We start from the raw sequence: 24487 nt of genomic DNA on the forward strand, positions 1-24487 counted from the left end.
GAATTAAATAATAATGCAGTACAAAACATTAATAACAGATAAAAAGAATAAAAGAATAAGAAAAGGAAACTGCATAATGAAATCAATAAAAAATCAGTCAGTACCTATTTTAGTCCCCTTAAGATACAACTGATGTTAATTTGGTCCTCTAATCAAAGTAGAACATCAATTTGATCTTTAATCATAGAAAAGGACGTCAATTTGGTTCTCGCAAGAAAATTGCATCAACTTAGCCTCTAAACCAAATTTTCCATTAGCGTCCTCATGGTCCAAAATAAAAGGACAATTTTGATCTCACTTCCATAATTTGAAAGACCAAATTGAAGCCAATTTTCTGGAGGTCCAAATTGATGACACTTCTATTTTGAAGGACTAACATAACATCCATATCAATTTTTCTATGATTATTCATTCTCACAAAAGAGGGATGAAGAAGAAAACGGAACTGAGGAGACCTACCCAATCTCCTACCTATAATTTAGGTAATATATCTTTAATTTTTATGCATTTTCATATCTCGAGGTACTATCATGAAATAATGTGCTATACTGTATGAATTAAAACATAATACTTACAGGATAAGCACATTCATTAGTGATATAATTATGGCAAGGTGTTTATTGTACACCTAAACTGAATGATAAAATTGTTAAAAGACCATAAAAATTAAAGATGTATTACCTAAATTATCAAAACATGTATTTCTTAGTTCTTAAAGAAATTTATTTTTTTCGTCAAAGAAATAATGCAGTAAAAGACAATTTTCAATTTGTATATTTCACTCTTTTAATATTTACTATTGCTGTATGTATTTTCACTATATGAGCCTAGGCCCAACTCTATGTAATGTATTCTACATTTCATATATAATACGCTCTTTTGTTGTGCTTATCTTATATTTCTACAACTATTATAATAGACTACTTCCAAAAAAAAACATACGAGCTACTTTATTACAGTAAAACTAGACAAGAATGACAATAGCAGAATGGAAGAATTAGGCAAGTAATACGTTGAATAGTTTTATGAGATTGGTCTGTACCTCTAGTAACGTGATGTAATAGAAATCCTCCATATGCTGCATCAGAGCACTTCCATCTCTGATTGAGCGGAATATATTTATTTCAGTTTGCAACAACTTCTCAATAAGCTCCTTCTCACCCTTCAACTGATACATCAAGGTTGGGAATGGTGAACATGTAAGAAAGACCACCTCTAGATTCTTAAAAGGAAGAATATGTCAACGTTACTAATAAAAATAGCCCAGTTTGATAGATTAAGAAGAATACAATGCTCTGTAATACAGTGAATACATATGACGTTAGACCCTTAGGACAAACACACTCCCCATATGCAATTACAGGGGCTGAATTAATGTGTATAGTTCCTAGGTGCCAAAACTACACATTTTTAGGCCAAATTACAAACTACAATAATTTCATGCAAAAACTGGAAACATGACAAAATCGTAAAGGTGTGCTTCAAAGCTTGGAAACCCCTTCCTTTCATCCCTGGCTGTCAATGAATAAGCCATCATAGAAACTGACTTGAATTTTTAAGGAGTATCTGACATGTATTTCTTGCTTTTCATAATTAAATTCATGTTATGAAGATTCTTTAGTCTCCAATGAAACACCCAAAAAGAAAAATCAGAAACATATGTAACATCTTTATCTTCATTGAAAATAACTGAAGACAAACATAGACCAAGGTTACATCCAACCAGAGATCAAGAAGAAAAGATGGAAACTTATTACTAATAGTTTCTCCATCTCTGAGCTTTATTTTTTAGAAATATATATGGTCTTCTTGAGTTTAGGTTTGGCTAAGTGTTGGGTGTTATGTGTTACCTTGTTTTTATGAGTTAGTTCTTGTTGTGGTAGCTTGGTTTTGTTTCTCGGTGTATTTTCATGTGGTATGGGTTTTAGTGTGATTCCCCCCGTGTTTTTTGTATTCCTTTTTCTTTGTAAACATTATGGATTCTCATGTATTGACGTAATTGTCGAACTTTGGAGTGTCAACCTAGTTAAAATTCTAAAGTTTCATAGTGACATCTAGCATGTGTTTTAAAAAAAACTGTTTAAAAAAAAACTTGTGAAGAATGGAGTATCTAGGGAAATGCATCGTCTAGGAATCAATACCCCAGTCTTCCATAATCTCATAACCAAGCTGGGAATGGAGGACATTCATTCCTCATCTTGAGAGAGGGTGCTGAAATATGGGTGTAAATAGTGTGGACTTTAAGCCTAACTCAACCTCATAAAACCGGCTCATAGGGTTGAGGTTTGCACCCACTTATATACAATGAAAGGCTCTAATCTCTAGTCGATGTGGGATCTCCAACACACCCTCCTCACGCCGAGACTGCCAACTCGTGCGTGGGACTATATATTATGGGTGGTCCGATAGCGGCCCGATAGCGGGTGGCACGATAGGCCCAACACAAACACTCGCTAGGATAGACTCGAAATGGCTCTGATACCAAGTGGAAAGAAATAGATATAGATCCCACATCGACTAGAGATTAGAGCCTTTCATTGTATATAAGTGGGTGCAAACCTCAACCCTATGAGCCGGTTTTATGGGGTTGAGTTAGGCTTAAAGTCCACTTCGTAATATGGTATCAGAGCTCCTGATCTAGGAGACTCTGCTTCCGCAATTTTTTTTAGCCTTCATTGCTGCAATTTTATTTTTTTTTTTGTTGGACAGCCTTCATTGCTGCAACTTTTTATTTTCCTTATCCTTTCTTCATTGACCACCACCACCACCTTGCACCATTGACCGTTACTGCCACCGCCATTGACCACCGCCGACCACCACTGCCGTCGCTCGCCGGAACTTCCACTGCTCGCCGGAAACCGCCACCGGAAAATTTTTCCGGCGGATTTTTTTTGTGCGTGAACAGGATCAAATTTTGCCAATCTGAAAAAAGTTGGTTTTGAACTCTCATGGACTCCCTTAGTAAGCCATCTAGCTATTGTTCCTTTACTATGAGTGGTAAGAGTTCTAGTTTTTTATCCTTTAATGCTTCTAGTACTGAAAATATCTGGATTATAGACTCTGGTGCTACTGATCATATGACACCTCATTCCTCTTTTTTTTCATCCTACACTACTTTATCCGGTAAGCCATATATTACTGTTGCTAATGGTTCCACTACCCCCATTAATGGTTGTGGTAACATTCACCTTCAACCTTCATTTTCTTTAAAAAATGTGCTTCATGTTCCCAAACTATCCAATAACCTCTTGTCTATTCAAAAGATTACCCAAGATTTAAATTGTGCAGTGGTATTTTTCCCTTCCCATTGTGTTTTCCAGGATCTTGCCACGGGGAAGACTATTGGAATTGCTAAAGAGCAGGGCGGGTTATATTATTTACAACATGAAGAAAGTAAAAAGGGTGCTAGACTACAGGCACACACTTCTAATTTTCAGCAAGGTCGTGAATCTTGGTCATCCTCTCAGATATGGCTTCAACACAGACGTCTTGGTCATCCTCCATTTAGTACCCTAAAGTCCTTATTTTCTGTTTTATTTACAAAAGTGTCTGCTGAGTCATTTCATTGTGATGTTTGTCAGTTTGCTAAACACCATCGGACAACTTTTCCTCCCAATGGTAATAAATGTTCTAAACCTTTTGATCTTATTCATTCAGATGTATGGGGACCTTCACCTATTCCTAATATCTCGGGTGCAAAATGGTTTGTTTCATTTATTGATGATTGTACTCGGGTTACTTGGATATTCCTCATGAAAGATAAGTCTGAAGTTTTTCACTTGTTTGTAAAGTTTTACAGAATGATTCAAACACAATTTGAAAGTCCAATTAAGAGATTGCGTTCTGATAATGGAAGAGAATATGTGAACCAAAACTTTTCCAAGTTCCTTGAGGAAAATGGAGTTGTTCATGAATTAACCTGTGTGGACACTCCTCAACAAAATGGGGTTGCTGAAAGGAAAAATCGTCATCTCCTTGAGGTTACTCGAGCTTTACTTTTCCAAACATCTGTTCCTAGATCTTACTGGGGGAAGTAGTCCTGACTGCCACTTATTTGATTAATAGATTACCCTCTCGGGTTTTAGAGGGTGTTACTCCTATTCAGGTTATGACCACATTCTATCCTTCTATTCCTATGTTGAATAGTCTTCAGAATCGTGTCTTTGGTTGTCCTGCTTTTGTCCATGTTCATAGTCCTTATCGGGGTAAGTTAGATCCTCGCGCCATCAAATGTGTCTTCATCGGTTATGCCCCCAACAAAAAAGGGTACAAATGTTATCATCCTCAAAGTCGTAAAGTTTATATTTCCAAATATGTCACCTTCCATGAAACAGAGTCTTTCTTTCCTAGTTCTCAGCTTCAGGGGGAGAGTATTCAAGAAGCTGAGGACCTTGAGTTGCCACCTTTTCCTTTGTTGCAGGATTTCGTTCTTAGGGAGGATGACAAAGACCCTGCACCAACATCATTACCAGAGAAGAATAATGAAGACAAATATTTTTATAGCCACTGAGTACATCCCTTCGAGACTCCAATTGGCAGATATGTTTACTAAGGGACTTCCCACAAAACAATTCGAAGATCTTACTTGCAAGTTGGGAATGATAGATATACATTCACCAACTTGAGGGGGAGTGTTGCATAATCAAGAGAATTATGTTATAATTAAGTGCATATTCCATTTTATATTTATTAGGACAGATTTGTTAGTGATTTGATTTGTACAGCTTTAAACACCCATTATTTCTTGCTTTCATTACCTATTATTTCTTTCCTTAATTAGGTTGTAAAACAGTCTATAAATAGAGACTGTAATCACATTTGTAAGATATCTCAGAAATATATTTCATCTATTTCTTTCCACTCCCTTAATATACGAAATCAAAATTAATGACAATATTATAAGTGAATATGAGAATATAACAGAATAAACAATTATTTGAAAGTTGGAAAAGAAGAAACATACAAATTCACTGACTATAACATCTGGTGTTGATTCCCCAAGAACATCACCTTCATAACCATCTCCCAAAATATCTTTGTTTTCCTGGATGGCAAGCATTTGATATATTAGCAAGAGTAGGCGTTTGGAAATGTTCAATTGATTTAAACTTCAAGAAATTATTCCTGTTAGTCTCAAACAACTGACTTTCACTTCATATGTAATGCCATGTTCTTGATAAATTACATTGTAGAACTATCGAGACTAACAAATGTAACCATACCATTTCAGTAATTTTCACAAAATATTGTCATTAATAATAGCCAAATCAATGAGGCATTAAAATTGTCAACAAAAAGGATGAGTGCCTGACAAGACAGTAAATAATAAAGAGAAGAGTATATTCTTATATTTTGATTTTTAATAGAGATTCACGTGAGTGCAAAGAATTATAATAACCACTCACTAGGGTATTTCTTAAAACCCCAGCAGCAAGAAATACAGGTCGCTCCACATGACAATAACCCATTAACCGAGGAACTGTAGGTATAATATCTCTGTGATTCACAACTCGCCAGCTATCTTTAACTCTCTGCATATACAGGAGCAAAACAATTTGTTGCGTTCATCAAATGATAACAAGAAAAACACAAGAACAAGAATTAAAGAAAGCAATAGTATTTTAATAGAAAGTTCTATACATAGAGTACATTCTCAATGCAACATGCATAGCATACCCAAACTTCTTTATATAGAACTATGAAATAACAGAAAACCACAAAGAAAGTTAAAACAAAATACCATCTAATACAAGTGGTAGACGATAGACAGTCTAACTAATCTTAGCATTACTAGACGCTTAGATATTTGTTGGTTCTCTTCATTAGAAAATCATAATTTAGAATCAATACATTAAAATTCTCCACCTTGACTCCAAATTATGGAAGAGCTCCCACATCACCTTTCTTTATCCTCGAACAAAATAATTAATCTATTCCAAGCAACCTTTGAATATCAATTTTGGTAAGGACTTTGTAAATACATATGTAGAATTCTCCTATGAGGCTACCTTCACAATCCTAACCTCCCCAGACTCAACAATGTCTCTAATGAAATGCAATCTAGCATAATTGTGTCTAGTTTGTTCATGGTAAATATGATGATCAGTTAGATGTAAAACACTTTGACTTTTACAATGAATAATCACACAGACCTATAACACCCAATTCTCTTATTACCCCCTTCAACCATAGAGACTCCTTCACCCTTTATGTGAGCGATATACTCAACCTGGGTATATAAAGCCACCATAGATTGTAAACTGGCTTTTGCAATTCAAAATAGTGTGAAAACATACCTAAAAATCAACTTATCAGTATCAACATTCCCTGCATAGAAAACGGAATAACTAGAAAACTACAAAGTCAAAACACTAACACAGGTGGTAGACAGTCTAACTAATATTAACACTAGTAGACACTCTCAAGTGTCTTTTATGCTTTTCACAATCATGATTTAGAGTCGGTACATCACACAATCAACATTTCTACAAAATGTAAACAAAAACAAATATGTCTACTTTATCAAACATGATAAATTAATAAAGAAGGCAAAATATCTCTATGTCAAAGATTATAATATATAGGAAGATTTAGAATTTAAAATAATTGAAGTTCGTAATGGACAATCAATTCAATATAGTAGCAACATGGCAATGGAAACAACATTAACAAAATAGTTATACTATTTTCTAACCTTATTGTAAACTTCTGCAAATCTTTTGTTACCAACTCTAGGAGAACCAAAGTTGTACATAGTAATAGAAATTGTTCCTTGCCTGGTAGACAAAAAAAAATATTATGGCATGCGATAACTATCATGAATATAAAAAAAATATTATGGCATGCAATAACTATCATGAATATAAAAAAAATATTATGGCATACAATAACTATCATGAATATAAATTTTAGGGTTATTAATTGGTAGGTCCTATACTTTCAATGATAGTGTATATACAACTTATATCAATTCACTATATACGTTATAATCCTAACTAGGTTAGGACTATAGCCTCCATCAATCATTTGCAGCATCCCATATATTGTATATAAAAGAAAATATACAAAAGTGGAAGATTTAACCAAAAGCCACTAGGAAAACCAGAATGTGGAAGCCGACATTTATTTCTACAATAATCATAAGATTCCCTATACTTGTGTAGGGTATTATTGTTCAAGAATGAAAAATTAAAAATAGAGGTGTATACTAATGCAAATTATGCAGGGTATGTTATAGATAGGAGATCCACTTCACGATATAGCATGTTTTTGGATGGAAAGGAAATTTGCTGACTTGGAGAAGTAAAAAACAAAATGTAATTGCAAGGTCTAGTGCAAAGGCTGAATTCCGAACTATGGCACATGGGGTGTGTGAATTTTTATGGCTGAAAATTATTTTGAACAATCTTAAAGTGACATGTGAAGAATCTATGACTCTTTATTGTGATAACAAATCAGCTATTAGCATTCATCACAATCAAGTTAAACATGATAAGACCAAGCACATAGCACATAGAGATAGATTGATACTTTATTAAAGAAAAACTATATAGTGGTCTTATCACCATTTCTTATGTCCCATTTGAGCTTCAATTAGAAGATCTGTTTACAAAAGGTCTTCATACTAAATGATTTCATGATCTCACGAGCAAGTTTGGAATGATAGATCCATTCACGAGCTTGAGGGGAAGTGTTTATTAAGGAGAAAATATAGTTGATAAGCTACAATAAAATATTGTAATTAATTACACGTGTGTTGTTAGAAGATTCCAGAGATCTCTTTGTAATCTTTACTTTAGGGGTAGAGTTCTCTATATATACGCTGATGTACTGTTTCAAAAATTCAATTCAATAAAATCTTCTCTCAACCTGTCCAATCTTTGTCAATTGTAAATAAAATATTTTGCTAGTAAATGCATGCTCATCTGCAAGATTAAATGAAGTGTAAATTAAAAAGTTAAAAATTACAGAAATAAAGTGTATGAGAAATAATAAACTTACTTTGCTAATTGATTAGATGAAAGTTCAAGTGCGAGCAAGGTTGCCAATGCACCACCCAAACTATGACCAGTCACATAAACATGCCATTTGTGAAGGGACTTAGAATGATCATCTCTGGCACAAAAAATAACTTTTGTTTGTCAAAGCAAATCAAATTTTGAGATGTACTATTGACATAGTGTTGGACTCGAGAATTAGAGACATAAAACAGTAGCTGTATTAACAAAACAATCCGGTTTAATGACTGGATTTTCTGTACAAGCACTCAACAAACAAGGCTTTACCCCTTATAAGGAGTTTTTTCCTTCAAAGATCATATGCAACAAATCGAACCTTAATACCCTCCTACAGGTCTGTCAATAAACCGTGTGTATAATTGATAGAAACCCTATTAATAAAAAAGTAACAAAATATAACATTGAACACTGGAATCACACATAATAGATACACTAGTTGTTCCAGAGACAAAAGTCTCCCTTATCAGTTTTAATACATCAATACACTTGCTGCCCTAGAGACAAACATCTCCTACAAAGAGTATTCTCTGTCCACAAATCACAAACAACTTCACACTCGCCAAATATATACTCCAAATACACAACTACCAGCGGTTATTTTCCACGCATAATGCTGTGCTCCAATTTCTAATACAAAACTAACTAGCAGTAGTTATTTTTTACACATAACTGCCGTCCTGGAGTTTTTAATATAGAATTGATTTCTGAAGTAGTTATTTTCTACACATACCTGTCGTCCTGGAGTTTTTAATATAGAGTTGATTTCTAAAGCATTTATTTTCTACACATAAGTGGCATAATTGCGCCTATAACTGTCACTACTAAATCATAGCCTCCTAATACAGAATTATAATCTAACGTAGAACCTATCATATAGTTATCAATAAAATTATTTTCTTGCTAGTTCAAGTTGTACCTACATCCCAAACATAAGCTTTTGGGCTAGCTAGTTCGCGACAATTAGTAATTCATTTGTCACTTAATTCATAAAAACAATTAACTATGGGAAAGCAAATGGATTTTCAAAATATTCTAAGAAATATAAAGTTACAAGGCAGTGTGCTCGGTGCAACAAAAGTTCTTCACAAGTACAACTTACACATAACCAATTGCAAGCCGAATTAGAGAAATGATCCTGGTCCTTACTGAATCATACGCACTTAGAAAACCGCTGTGAACCTACAATAACCATAACATCATCAACAACAAATGAATACTATGTTCTTCAAGCTTTCAAAAAACCTACTAATCATGTCTGAATAACATAACCTTACAACAATTACCATACTTGAATCTCTTGCTTGAAATCTCCACCTATCCTTTCAGGATTTAGCCTGTGAAAGTCATAGGAAAGCTAGTTGTGAAAGGAAATCATATGGTTAAACCAAAAATCATTTAATCAATCCCTAAATTAATTATGATTTGACACAGCAGAAAAGAATATTTTCAGGGCAGCTGAGGTGGTATAACCTCAAAAACTGACATGTTTAATACATTTGAAGTAATAATAGTCAATAACAACAGAAACAATGATGGTGTACTTTCTCAATAAACTAAATAAAATATATTACTGCCTTCTGTCCCCCAAATATGCATGGTGTACTTTCTCAATAAACTAAATAAAATATATTGCTGCCTTCTGTCCCCAAAATATGCATTGCTTTTCGATAACTTTTCTACTTATTTTAAATTTTTTCTCTTTTCAATTTTTTTTTGCCAAATATTTTGTTTCAAAGTTATCAACTATATCTATTAGAAAGTGAACTTTAAGTCAAACTCAACTTCACAAAAACCACTTGTAAGTTGATGTTTTCATTCACTTATATACTACAATAAACTTTGATACCATCTTAAGAAATAGACTTTAAGCTTAATTCAACCTCACAAACCTAATTTATAAGGTGAGATTTGCTATAGTTTAACTATATCTCTAGTTGGTGTAGGATCTCCAACAATAACATACAAAATTAAGCAATATCAAATATGATTACATTTATCAAATACATACATGCACAATTACTCACAAGATTAAAACTACATTAAAACAATGAGATGAGATACATGTTACATACAATGATACAATGACCCCAAAGCAACACCTTTATGGCTGAAAATTAAACCAAACCACTAAATAAGTCACAACTAGGTTGGAAATGAATGTTACCCGGCTGGCACAAGCATTAGGTCAGTTCTTAAGTCCTTCCATTGAGACTGAAAAATAAAAAGTATGCGCATCTTTAACTGAACCCAGATGCTATACACCACCTAAAAGAACAAGAAATATGAACTACCTGTTCTGTTCCCCTAAAAGCAACCACCAACCTTCTTCGTGCAGAATCACGCCAGATTGCAACCTGAAAGTTCTAAAGACTTAGAAAATAGAAAGCAGCGAATAGAATAAGACACTAGCAATATATTACAGATGTACATTGCCAGTTGAAAATTCACAAAAACAGAGAAATGGACTTATTGAAGAGGATATAAACAAAACACCTGTGTGTCTGTGGATGCATTATCTAAGAAACATAATTTTTCAAACTCAGACTTAATAAAACTAGGTTGGCCCAGTGAAGTGGCCAGCATCGCCCAAGCCTCCATGGCACTTTCAGCACTAGAAAAAAGTTCTTTCATCTCTTCAGTTATTTTATCATCCAGCACTATTCCACTCTGTGAGCTGGGAAACTGCTGACTACTGGAATATTCCATGTCCTCGTCACCTGCTTTGGTAGAATCTTCTTTGATTTTCCTCTCTTCTGAAGAACCCCCTTCTTTTATTTTGGATACTGTTGCAGTCAAAAGCATTAAACCTCCAAAAATTGACTCAGTCTGCCTCATCAAATTTTGTGTTGCTTTTTTAACCTCAGGAAGTGAAGGCTGAAACACAGCAATGGCAGGTTGGCCACTTGTTTTATCATCTGTATCATCTGTGCCTACAGGCATTGCAAGACCAGATTGGACGTAAATGCTTTCTGCAATATTTTGCGATTGTGAGCCAATTTTGTTTAAAAACTCCAATCCATCCCACTTAAATTTCTCTGAAACAGAGAGACCTAACTTTTGAGCGATACTAGAATTAACAACATTAGCAAAATTCCTCCAAAATATTTTATTTGATAATTCTTCCTCACTAACTTTTGTTGGCAATTCAGAAGCATGTCCATTTTCAGTATCATTGTCATGTTTGATAAATTCCTTTGAGTTCCTCTGTTCCCTGCTAGTTTCATTGAAGGCTTCTGAAATGCCAGCTTCGATAGAAGGAATATTGAATGTAAAAGCAGATTCATTCAGTTCCCCTGCAGCTTCACTGTCATACTCACCATTATTAGTATCAGACTTCCCTCCCTTCAGAAGATATGAATTGTTAAAAGACTTTAACTGCCCAAATGCATATTCCACAAATTGGCGGGCCTGTACTGTTTCAGAACCAATAACCTTTCTGAATGCAGAATCAAAACCCTTTATCTTTAAAAAGTCTAAAACAAAAGGTATCTTCCACCACCTTTTCTCTTCATCAATTTGATCATAGCTTTTATATTTTACCTGAAACCCAAAACTTATCACAATCATGATTCATTACAATGTAGCCTCTCATTTACACAACACAACAGAATTTATACCAAATAAAGCACATATGTGGATAAATATCTCAAACATACATAAAGCATATAGCTTATATCAAAAGTCTTGAATGAAGTTCAAGTCAAATTTCACATTAAAACCTATATAGATTTATTTAAAAATACAACATCACTAAAGAGGAGACAGATTAATGCAAGTGCTAAAATATAAAAATGCATTTATTGTCATATGAAGTTGTAAGTTGTAAGGTATATCAGAGACGTATCTATTTCACCAAATTATTCATACAATGCATAGACATCATGCTGTCCACTAAATCCAATTGCCCAATAACTTTTCCCCATAAAATCTGTACTCTTAAGAAACATACCTCCATCTGAACCTTTCCACCACCTCCCATTCCTTCCAACTCGACCAGTATTTCATGAACATCTCCTATAACAAAACGCATTTTTGCTAAGTTTTTGCAGCCATAAGTTTAACCATAAATCTCAACTTTTTGCACTATAAATCTCAACTTTTTGCACTTCTAGTAAATATATTCATAAGCAATTTTCCCACTTCTTCTGACAGATGAACATGTATATAAAAGAAAATGGAGCAGAAATTGAACCCATTTCAAAATTTTAAGCAATACAAGAATCTTTCAACACTTCACTAATTAATTGTCAAAAGATTTTCTGGTCCTCACCATCACAGAGCAACTCTAGATCAACACCTGCATTCCCCATTCGTTTGTGAGGAGTTACAAGATTTGCATCCCAGGCTGCAACCTAAGATATAGTGCCAGATGTTAGAATATTGACATAAACTTTTCAAGATAATTTTACTTTCAAACATATATTTTCATGATTTTTCATTTTTGAAACAATCAAATCCCTATTATTCGTGGATATAATCAAATCCTTATTATTCAGGGATATAATCAAATCCTTATTATTCAGGGATATAATCAAATCCTTATTATTCAGGGATATAATCAAATCCCTATTATTCAGGGAAATAATCAAATCCCTATTATTCAGGGATATAATCATTATACACTTTAATTATTAATTATAATCTGCTAAATATGGAATAATAAAATATGATTGCTCACACTTCCCCTAAGTTGGTGAATAAACATTTTCCACTCTCAACTTGGAAACAATCCTTTGAAAGTTGTTGCTATTCAGCCCCTTTGTTAGAAGGTCTGCAAGGATCTCTTCATTGGAGACATATGGAAGGCAAATTTGATCATTGTCTAATCTTTCTTTGATAAAATGCAATCAATTTCAATGTGTTTGGTTCTATCATGTTGCACCGAATTATGGACTATGCTAACAACAAATTTATTATCACAGTGAGGTCTCATTGGTTACTCCCACTTTATTCTTAAGTCTTCCAAGATGATTTTCAGCCACAGCAGTTCTAGATCCCTTGTTCCATTTCCCTGAACTCTGCTTCAGCACTAGATCTTGCTACCACATTCTGTTTTTTACTCTTCCAAGTTACAAGATTCCCACTTAGGAAAATACAATATCCAATGGTTGATCTCCTATCCACAATTGACCCAGCATAGTCAACATTTTTATATACTTTGAGATTTACATTCCCATTTCATTTGAATAAAATTCCCTTACCTAAAGTACCTTTTAGATATAGAACAATTCTTAGTTCAGCCTGCAAGTGAGTCTCCTTTGGTTGGGGCATGAACTGACTTACTAGACTCACTACAAATGTAGCTTCAGGTCTAGTGTGAGACAAATATATAAGTTTGCCAACCAATCTCTAGCATAGCAGTATCTTTTTCTGCATTTTTGAACTTTAGATATGGATCAATTGGTGTACTTGCAGGCTTGCATGATATCTTACCAGTTTCCTTTAGCAAATCAATAATGTATTTATGTTGGTTTAGAATGAGCTACTTCATTTTCCCAAGGACTTGATTTCAAACTCCTTGGCTAGATGTTCGCTTAATAGTTGTTGTTCCTCTTCATCGGCACTTATCACTATAATATCATCCATATACATCAGTAACACTATTACTCCACCTGACTTAGCGTCTTTAACAAAGAATGTGTGGTCTCCTTGGCTTTGTTTTGAAGCCCAAACCTATCATAACTTTAGTAAACCTTCCAAATCATGCTCGTGGTGATTGGTTTAGTCCATGCATTTCCTGTTTCAATTTGCAAACTATTGACAGCAATTTTCCCACCATATCCAAGGGACAATTCCATGTAAATCTCCTCTTCAAGTTCTCCATGAAGGAAGACATTTTTTACATCAAATTGTTGCAAGTTTCAGCCACAAGAGATTATATTACCCCTACTATATTCATTTTTTCAACTGGGCCAAATGTTTTCAAGTAATCCACTCCAGATGCTTAAGCGAATCCCTTGGCTACTAACCTTGCCTTGTATCTTTCAATGTATCCATTAGTCTTGTATTTTATAATATATGCCCATTTACATCCTACGGATTTTTTTTCCTTTTCATAGAGTAACCAATTCCCAAGTACTATTCTTTTACAGTGCCTCCATTTCCAAGTCCATGGCCTATCTCCATGTCAATCAATGCCTTAGATAGGGAGGTAGGAGTTGTGGTAGTGTTTAGGCTTGTAAGGAAGACTATACTAGTAAGTGCAAAGTGTTTAAAGAATAGATAATTGGCTAAAAAGTATTGTGGCTTGGTTGTACATTTTGTAGTCTCTGCCTAATGGCAATTGGAATGTCTAGGTCCTCATAGGTTGGTATCAAACTAGATTTAGGTTCCTGTGCAGTTGAGAAATCAGAGATTGATTCACTAGAGATTATAGGTTTAGGAAAAACAGTTGGATTGAATCCATGGACATTTTGGAATGGCCTTTGTCTTCCTTGTGTAAACAAGATTTTTCCCAAATCTTTTAACATCTTTGTTGCATAATTAGGAGATAATTATTCCATAATTAGTGCAGATTTTGTTTTTTTATTTATTTGGACATTTGATATCTTTTGGTGATTTGATTTGTATAACTATAATTATTTATTATTTCTTGTTTTAATTACCTATTATTGCTTCTTTTAATTACCTATTATTTCTTTCCTTAATTAGGTTGTAAATAGTCTATAAATTTATATTGTAATTACATTTGTAAACACATTCAGAAATATATTCAATCTTCTTTCAATTTGGTATCAGAGTCATGTAGAACTTATCCTAACGAGTGTTTGATGGGTTTATCAGGTTGGCAATCTTGACATGAGAGGGGTGTGTTGGAGATCTCACATTGACTAAAAATTAAGACATTTCATAGTATATAAGTGGAAGCAAACCTCACCTTATAAGCCAATTTCATGAAATAGAGTTAGGCTTAAAATTCACTTCCTAATATGGTATCAGAGTTCCCCATTTGGGAGACTTTGCTTCTACATCGTTGACCGCCACTACCACCGTTGATCGCTGACCACCGCCGTTGACCACTGCCATTGACCCGCTCACTGACCCCTAAACCCTAAACCCCCGCTATTTTTCCAGGGGATCTTTTTTTTTGTGAACAAGACCCTCACAATGGTATTTTTTTCATTCCCATTATGTTTTTCGGATCTTGCCACGAGGAGGACTATTGGAATTGGTAAAGAGTATGATGGGTTATATTACTTACAACAACAAGAAAAAAAAAAGTGTGCTAGACTGCAGGCACACACTTCAAATCTTAAATCCATCTTGAGTGGATTTAGTGCTTTCTTTTTCAGTCCCCTTTCTCATAATGTTTCTTTTTCAGTTCCTTTTCTCAGAATTTGTTTCTTTTTTAGTCCTTGTTTCTGGTGTTTCTAGTCCAAGTCTAAAATCAAAAGGCAGTGGAGGAGAATCATCTTTCTTTGTTTTAACTTCTCATTTAAGATGATCTAGGCTTAACTTTGTTTCTCAAAAAAAGTGGCATCTCTTGACATAGAATTTTTTGAAAGGTGGGTGATGACATTTATATCCCTTTTGTGTGGGTGAGTATCCTACAAAGACACATTTTAAGGCTTTAGGATCAAGTTTTCCACTAGCACCACTAAGGACATGGACAAACAATACACACCTAAATATATTGGAATGAGATTATTTAGTGTAGTCACATTGGGATAAAAAGAAAACAAAACCTCCATAGAACTTTTTGAGGCTACAACACTATAAGGTAGTCTATAAAACAATTCGGGAATATGGAGAACATTTTTCATGGTTATGGATGGATTTATTTTAACTTCTCCTTCTCTACAGTGAAGGAAGTTCCATCTGCATTGAATATTTTCTTATTGTTAAGGCAAGGGGTGTAGGAGGAGAATTTTTAGGTTGGGGAGAACCTCTACTAGGTGGCTTTCCATGAGTCTGGGATTTCTTTCCCCTATTTCAATTGTTGTGTCAAATGAATCCGCCATGGCTATAGCAAGACAAAGGCATTGAATGACAATATAAATCAAGACAACAATTAAGGCTACCTTCAAAAGGATGATCAACAACAATGAAGGTTGTCGTTTAGGATTTTGGATTACTTACCGCAATGAAGGATTACCTCAATGGTAACCACAATAAGGATGAGTGGATTTGTGGAAGGTAGGACAGAAAGTAAAAATTAAATTATGTTATCCCTTCATTATGTATTCAACCATATGACATACAAATATGGGATTTGGTGTCATTTTATCTCCAAGATTTCAACATCTATATTCGTCCTTGAGTTATTCCAATCTAGTTTAGGTAAGGAAATGGAGGAATCTTACATTTATCCTTGGAAATGTCTCATAAATCCTAAGGATCAGCCTTCAATCCCACCAAAAGCCTTTAAATCTTGTCTCCAAGCTTTGTCTTGTGGAGTGGTTGCTCCTACTCTATCCCAACTACCTAACCCGTGCATGAAAAGGGATTCTTTAGCCTTCACTATCCCAGAAGATGTTTACAAGGAAGGACTTGAAAGATGAAAATTCAATCTCCATGGAAGATTCATTCTTGCCAAAGGTCAAAAGCCTATGAAATTGGATGATATGCATAATAAGCTTGGTGCTCTTCAGATTCATGTTCTGGAATGGCACATGATATTGTGTGGACGTGGCTTTGAGCTTTGTTATAGCCCCAAACACATCTTCTCCCCAAAACCATCAGATTTGGTTTTAGAACAATAACCATAGAAACAAAAATATTTTTACTGATCTTAAAGAACTCCTCACCCAAACAGTTCTCAATTGAACAAGTCTAAGGTATTCCAAGGAACATGAACCCTCCCACACAGAACTATATAATTTTCATCTAACAACTAACCAATTTCCTCTACTAACAGTCTGTGCTCTACTAATTGACAGCTGAATCAACTAACTATTACACATTTTAACTTTTCTTATTTATTTCTCTAATACAATTTTAATAAAAGGTTGTCTTGTTCTATCAAATTCTTGCAATGGTACCTTCCACTGAATATGTATGTGCGAATAGAGGAAAGTGAGAAAGAGTGTTCGTGCTTGTTAACCTGTAAAGACTGGCTTGGAGGCTGCTTAATATTAAAAGTAAACTCCTCATTCCATGTTGGCTCTTTTGTCCTGCCATTAATTAATTTTACATAAATGAACCCAATGTAATGACGAGCTGTAATAGTAATTTAGAAAACAGTAAACAAACATACCACTGAAGTTAAGACATTAAATTTAGCAAAGTAAGTGGAAGACGAGTGTTCAGTTGGAAGAGAAATATCCATTTAGCTAATATAAAAAATTTGGAAGAAAGTGATAATCCATGTCAAAACTGTTTAGGAAGTTTTATATTTTATCCTTATTATATTTTTATTTTGTATCACAGCTGTATCTTACTATTAATATTAGGATTATGTATTTAGAAACAATCCCACAATCATAGGGATTTGTTTCTCTAGAATTAGTTGTCCATATTTCCTAAAATAACTAGCAAGCTCTCATGTATATATAGGTCTAATGACCTCATAATTTATATAGAAGAAAATATTATTCCTTCTAAACTTGATATGGTATCAGAGCTCCTGATCTTTAGGAGTCTTTGACCGTGTCTGAAAACCCTAAGTTGCAGCCGTCATTGCTGCACAACATTGAGCCTTGCTGCAGCCTTCATTGCTGCACAACCTTGGCCTAATCGCAGCCTTCATTGCTGTGTAGCCTTCACCGCGGCTACTGTTCACCGCGGTTACTGTTCACCACGCACTGTTCATCACGGTTACTGTTCACCGCCGTTACTGTTCATCACTGTGATGGCTGAGATCACTGAGATCGTGAATCCTATTGGGGACAGATCCCAAACTGCTGGAGAATTGCAGAATGTTCATTCTGCTTATAGATTAAATGGAAAAAATTATCTCAAATGGTCTCAACTCATTAGAACCATCTTGAAAGGAAAAGGAAAGGTCAGTCACCTGACTGATATGGCCCCTGATGAACAGGATGCCAAGTTCAAATCATGGGATGAAGAAGACTCCATGATCATGGCATGGCTGTGGAATTCAATGGTCCCAGAAATCAGTGATACCTGCATGTTCCTTAAATCAGCAAAGGAAATTTGGGAGGCAGTAGAACAAACCTATTCTAAGGCCAAGGATGCTGCTCAAATATATGATGTAAAAGTGAAAACCGTGGCTGCCAAGCAGGGAAACAAATCTGTTACAGAATATGCCAATCAACTCAAGTCCCTATGGATGGAATTGGATCACTACCGAGTTATAAAAGCAAAATGTTCAGAAGACTCAGCAATCCTTAAGGAGTATATTGAACAAGATAGAGTCTATGATTTCTTGGTAGGCCTGAATCCTGAATATGATCAGGTTCGAATCCAAATCTTGGGAAAAGAGAAGGTCCCAAGGCTTAATGAAGTGGTAGCTATTATTCGAAGTGAAGAAAGCAGGAGAGGACTGATGTTGGAGACCCCAACTACTGAAAGCTCAGCAATGAAAGCTGAAGGAGGAACAGCCATGCTAACTAACCAGAAGAAAAGCGGGTTTTCCAATATAGAGAAAAAACAGGAGGAAGTCTGGTGTACCTACTGCAACAAGCCGCGCCACACAAGGGAAAAGTGCTGGAAATTACATGGAAAACCCCCAAGCAGAGAATGGGGCCAGAAAGGAGGCCCTCCAAAAAGGGAAGGACAAAGACAAGCACACATTGTTAATGGACAAGGAGAAGAATTTGTCCAGCTGAATCATGAAGAGATAGAAAGGGTAAGGTCCTTCCTTAGTAAATTGGAGAAGCCCTCAGGTATGTGCTCCTTAACATATTCTGGTAAGTTTCCATTTTCTTTTGGACTTACTGCTTCAGATACACCCTTTACTCATTTCTGGATACTAGATTCTGGTGCTACTGACCATATGACCCCTCTACCTAAATACTTCTCCACATATATCCCATGTCCTAGCAACAAGAAAATTTCCACAGCAGATGGAACATGTATAACTGCCGCAGGTCAAGGAGAAGTCCAAATAAGCCCATCTATAACATTAAAACATGTCCTTCATGTCCCTAAATTGTCCACCAATCTGATTTCTGTACAGAAACTCACAAAAGATCTCTCTTGTAACGTTGTTTTTCATAACAACTATTGTGTATTTCAGGACAAAAACTCAGGGAGGACGATTGGACATGCTAGAGAATGGAATGGCCTATACTACATGGAGGATCCTAATCTTGGTATCAATAGTCACTCTCTCATATCTGAATCCACCATGACCAGTAAAGAGAAAGCTCAACTATATCATTGTCGGCTAGGACACCCTTCATTTCAAGTTGTAAAAGTGCTCTTCCCTTCCTTGTTTCAGAATTTAAATGTGGAGAGTCTCCATTGTGAGGTGTGTGAGCTTGCGAAACACAAGCGTGTACCTTTTCCCATTAGTAATAAAATGAGTCCCTTTTTTTCTTATCCATACTGATGTCTGGGGTCCTGCTAATATTCCTAATATCTCAGGTGCTAAGTGGTTTTTAACCTTCATAGATGATTGTACACGGGTGACTTGGGTTTTCCTATTGAAACATAAATCTGAGGTTAGCTCCATTTTTGTTCAGTTTGTGTCTATGATTAAAAATCAATTTGGAGTTAATATCAAGAGAATTAGGTCTGATAATGCCAAGGACTACTTTAACCTGGTGCTAAACTCTTTTTGCCAAAAGGAAGGGATAATTCATGAGTCTTCATGTGTTAACACACCCCAACAGAATGGGATTGCAGAAAGAAAAAATGGGCACTTATTAGACCAAACTAGAGCTCTACTTTTTCAAAATCATGTCCCTAAGAAATTTTGGGGGGAAGCCCTTCTTACGGCCACCTACCTAATCAATAGGTTACCCTCTAAAATCTTAGCATCAAAAAGCCCCATGGAAGTCCTATCCTCCTTCTACCCACACCTAAACCCTACAAATAAACTCCAACCTAGAATATTTGGGTGTGTATCCTTTGTGCATGTTCATAGTAATGAAAGGGGAAAGTTGGACCCTAGGGCTGTCAAATGTGTATTCTTAGGGTACTCAACCACACAAAAAGGATACAAGTGTTTTCACCCCCCGTCAAAGAGATTCTTTGTGTCAAGGGATGTCACATTCAACGAACAAGAGAGCTACTTCCAGCCTCATCTTCAAGGGGAGAATGTAAGAGAGGAAGATGAGCCTCTCATGCTTCCAAATATGGCATTTGGACCTGAAATTGGGACAAATAGCATTGCTGTCCCTGAAACTGAGACAAGAACAAAACAAGCACCTGAACCAGCAGCAAGACCTGAATCAGCTCCTGAACAGGCACCTGAATCAGCAGCTGAATCTGCACCTAATGGTGGTGGGAAATTCGGAAAAAATCTGGTATATTCAAGAAGAGGAAAGGTCATTCCAGAATCTATCCATGTCCAAGAATCCAACCTACCATCTTTACATGAGGTAACAGTTTCTAATCCTAGAAATTCCAATAATTCTAATGAGTTTATTTTGGAAAATTCAGAAGCACAGGAGGATCAAAACCTGGATCTTCCTATTGCCCTTAGAAAGGGAACCAGAACCTGCACCCAACAGCCACTTTACCCTCTATCAAATTTCCTATCCTTTGAAAAATTCTCTCCTACCCATAAAACCTTTCTCACAAACTTAAACTCTACACCCACACCTTCCTCTGTATCTGAAGCATTATCTGACAGGAAATGGAAACAAGCCATGGATGTGGAAATGGAGGCACTAAACAAGAACAGGACCTGGGAGCTTGTCACCTTACCAACTGGAAAAAAACCAGTAGGGTGTAAGTGGGTATACGCTGTAAAGTATCGGGCTGATGGGACTATTGAGCGTTACAAGGCAAGGTTAGTAGCCAAAGGATTCACTCAAACCTATGGAGTGGATTACTTGGAGACATTTGCTCCGGTTGCTAAGATGAACACGGTCAGAGTAATATTGTCATTAGCAGCATATCATGATTGGGATATGCAGCAGTTCGATGTGAAGAATGCATTCCTACATGGAGACCTTGAAGAAGAAATATACATGGAGTTGCCCCCTGGCTATGATGGACAGGTTGCTGCTGGAACCGTTTGTAAGCTAAAAAAGGCTCTATATGGGCTGAAACAATCCCCAAGAGCATGGTTTGGAAGATTCACCAAAGTTTTGACAAGTTTGGGCTACAAACAGAGCCAAGGAGATCACACTTTATTTACTAAACATTCAGTTTCAGGAGGAGTAACAATATTATTGGTGTATGTAGATGATATTATAATAACTGGAGATGACAAAGAGGAGCAGCAAACGTTAAGTCAATGTCTTGCCACGGAATTTGAAATTAAGACATTAGGGAGACTTAAATATTTTTTGGGAATTGAAGTGGCCCATTCCAAGAAAGGAATCTTCATATCTCAACAAAAATATATTACTGACTTGCTTAGAGAAACAGGAAAGACAGCCTGCAAACCAGCAAGTACTCCAGTTGATCCAAATATAAAGTTGGGAAGTGCGGAGGAGGATAATGCCGTGGACAAGGAAATGTACCAAAGACTCGTGGGCAGGCTTATTTACTTATCTCACACTAGGCCAGACATTGCTTTTGCTGTGAGTCTAGTCAGTCAATTTATGCACCAACCAAAGGAGGCACATTTGCAAGCTGCCCTTAGAATTGTGCAGTATTTAAAAGGGACTCTAGGAAGAGGGATTTTGTTCAAACGAAACAAAAGTGTTCGTCTTGAAGCATACACGGATGCAGATTATGCAGAGTCAGTTGTGGATAGGAGATCAACTACTGGATACTGCACCTTCCTTGGTGGAAATCTAGTGACTTGGAAGAGTAAAAAACAAAGTGTAGTAGCTAGATCAAGTGCTGAAGCAGAATTTCGAGCAATGGCCCAAGGAATATGTGAACTTCTATGGCTGAAGATTATATTGGAAGACTTGAAGATAAGATGGGATGAACCTATGAGGTTATATTGTGACAATAAATCTGCAATTAGCATAGCCCACAACCCAGTACAGCATGATAAAACTAAACATATCGAGGTGGACAGACATTTTATCAAGGAAAAGTTAGACAGTGGCTTGATTTGCACCCCATATGTGTCCACTCAGAGTCAACTTGCAGACATACTCACCAAAGGACTGAACTGCAGTAACTTTGAAAGAATTATATCCAAGCTGGGAATGGAGAACATCTATTCACCAGCTTGAGGGGGAGTGTCAAAACTGTTTAGGAAGTTTTATATTTTATCCTTATTATATTTTTATTTTGTATCACAGCTGTATCTTACTATTAATATTAGGATTATGTATTTAGAAACAATCCCACAATCATAGGGATTTGTTTCTCTAGAATTAGTTGTCCATATTTCCTAAAATAACTAGCAAGCTCTCATGTATATATAGGTCTAATGACCTCATAATTTATATAGAAGAAAATATTATTCCTTCTAAACTTGATAATCCAAAATACTTCAAACTTCAGAAAATGCTTCCAGGGACAATATGAAATATCTTTTAAAGAAAAGTCAAAACAGTCACATAACACAATTGACTCTGAAAAAGAAAATGCAATGTAACATTGACTCTTAACCATGAGATGGTGGGCTTTGAATAAGTGAAATGAACAAAACAGAAATATGATAAATGCTCACCCCCATTTGATACCGCTTTTAGCCATCTGAGAATCCAGCTGTATGACTATGTATGGATCACTGGTTCCCTGGATGACAAAAAAATAACAGATATAAAGAAATGATAGAAATCATAGAGAAATAAGTTGTTGTATGAATTAACTAAAAAATTGGGGGCAACAGGGATAACTGTCAGATACAAGATGAAGCAACATGTAGTTTCATCTCATTAGAGAACTATAATTAGGGTGGTAATTTAAAAAACAAAACCAACCCATGGATCCATGGCAGGAAAATTGAACCCTTTTTTCAACTTTATGAAGAGTTGACCATCATAAATTTCATGAACAAATTCCCTGCAGATACCCAAAATAATATGGTTAAACATGCCATTATTCTAAGGAAATCTTGTGAAAATAATTACTACAACAAGTCTTCGTTTGATTAAATAAGGGCAACAACATAGGATCAAATGACACCATCAGATTTGTTAGAGACATTATAGATATATTTTATATATGGGCTTGGGCCCATGCCTATGTTATTTTATATATTATGTGTATATATGTTCCTCAGTTTTGCAAATACATAAAAGGGGATTCTATCACATGGATACATAACATTTCTCTCTATATGGTATTTAGAGCCTAATCTAAATTTGTGCCTTCCCAAGGACCCAGTGTTCATATTGAGAGAGGCTCTTTGAGTTGCATCAAAGAGATGTTTTACCAAAACTATCATCCGCCTTTTTCCAAAAAGAAGAGCATGTCTTAAAGGATCTAAGTACTTTTAAGACATCTTGTTGAATCAAATACCACAAAACAACACAACACTTAAAGTCCAGTTTGTACCATAGAGGTTTATCTTCATTCGGATCAACACCGACTACCTTTTCCAAATGATCATGGTATTCTTAACCAACGAACTATAACTCCACAGATGCGCACCAAGTCAAGTACAAGTAGTTTGTTCAGTTTAGTTGTCATGGTAATATAGGAATAGAAAAAAAAGGAGCAGACATAGTACAAGTCATTTCAAAGACAAAGAGACAAACAGATCTAAGAAGAAAAGGAAAAACCCAAAGGCACGAGGAGACAGCCTTGACTAGTTAAGTGCGTCAAACCAGGAAGACAACTGTAGAAACATGCTCAAAAACACCAACAAGATACACAACAGCAATCCTTTGTGATTCCGACATCAGGAAGGCAGCACCTTGGACACGCACACACAGCACCTTGGGCATCATGATGCTCTAGGTCACGACACCACCAGGGTTGGGTTGCTCTCCTTGAGACACACCAAACCTTGACTTCGCCAGACAAAGCGGCAGCGGCCAACAACGAATAGCGGATAATGATAGTCCATCTAGAAGGCTCTTCATACCAACTTCAATTTAGATGTGATGAAAAACCAGTGGATTACATACTCAATTGATGTATATTTCCTATTTATGAAGTAGGAAAGAGTACATTAGAAGGAAAAGTTATACGTACATAGACCCAAGAAACATCTTTATATAAGTTGTACAATACATAATAATCATAATTTTAACATATATTTTAGAGGAGATTGGGCTAATGAATTCCAAACCCATTGAGACACCTAAGGATCCCAATGCTAAACTTCTACTAAGTCAAAGGGAGTCACGTTCAAATCTTGAGAGGAAAAAAAGACTGGTTGGAAACTAAACCACCTTATGGTTATGATCACTTATCTTGACATCTCCTTTGTGCTTTGTGTGGTCAGTCAATTTCTTAATTCTAATGTGCGAGACATTGGAATGCAGTCCATTCACTCTTTAATGTACATTAAAGGAGTCCCTACACAATAATCATAC

At 35.7% G+C, this 24487-nt stretch overlaps 2 protein-coding genes across 3 annotated transcripts in view; one reads left to right on the top strand and one right to left on the bottom strand.

The window, feature by feature from the left end:
• Positions 1-24487, bottom strand: part of LOC137830378 (uncharacterized) — a 31640-nt gene that overhangs the window by 322 nt on the left and 6831 nt on the right. Inside the window, exons 3-17 of one of the 2 annotated variants that reach the window (XM_068637670.1) lie at positions 22925-23006; positions 22672-22739; positions 17062-17131; positions 12289-12370; positions 11968-12032; positions 10512-11558; positions 10310-10372; positions 10183-10229; positions 9307-9352; positions 9118-9197; positions 8002-8115; positions 6695-6776; positions 5406-5531; positions 4964-5044; positions 1043-1168 (exon numbers count right to left, since the gene is read on the bottom strand). In XM_068637670.1, the coding sequence (XP_068493771.1) occupies positions 1043-1168; positions 4964-5044; positions 5406-5531; positions 6695-6776; positions 8002-8115; positions 9118-9197; positions 9307-9352; positions 10183-10229; positions 10310-10372; positions 10512-11558; positions 11968-12032; positions 12289-12370; positions 17062-17131; positions 22672-22739; positions 22925-23006 (2179 nt within the window). The remainder of the gene's footprint in view (positions 1-1042; positions 1169-4963; positions 5045-5405; positions 5532-6694; positions 6777-8001; positions 8116-9117; positions 9198-9306; positions 9353-10182; positions 10230-10309; positions 10373-10511; positions 11559-11967; positions 12033-12288; positions 12371-17061; positions 17132-22671; positions 22740-22924; positions 23007-24487) is intronic. The other variant, XM_068637671.1, reaches the window with a different exon arrangement.
• LOC137827929 (uncharacterized) lies at positions 17170-19463 on the top strand. The gene is made up of 3 exons (XM_068634305.1): positions 17170-17179; positions 17666-18829; positions 19159-19463. The coding sequence occupies exons 1-3, from the start codon at positions 17170-17172 to the stop codon at positions 19191-19193; spliced, it is 1209 nt and encodes a 402-aa protein (XP_068490406.1). The 3' UTR covers positions 19194-19463.

Source organism: Phaseolus vulgaris, chromosome 7 (genome assembly GCF_000499845.2).
Source record: "Phaseolus vulgaris cultivar G19833 chromosome 7, P. vulgaris v2.0, whole genome shotgun sequence".
In the NCBI taxonomy this organism is placed as follows: Eukaryota; Viridiplantae; Streptophyta; class Magnoliopsida; order Fabales; family Fabaceae; genus Phaseolus; species Phaseolus vulgaris.

Excerpts from the sequence above, each read along its gene's own strand:
- LOC137827929 (XM_068634305.1), top strand. Across the intron at positions 18,830-19,158 it reads GTGCTCCTTAACATATTCTG|GACAAAAACTCAGGGAGGAC; the intron begins GTAAGTTTCCAT and ends TGTGTATTTCAG.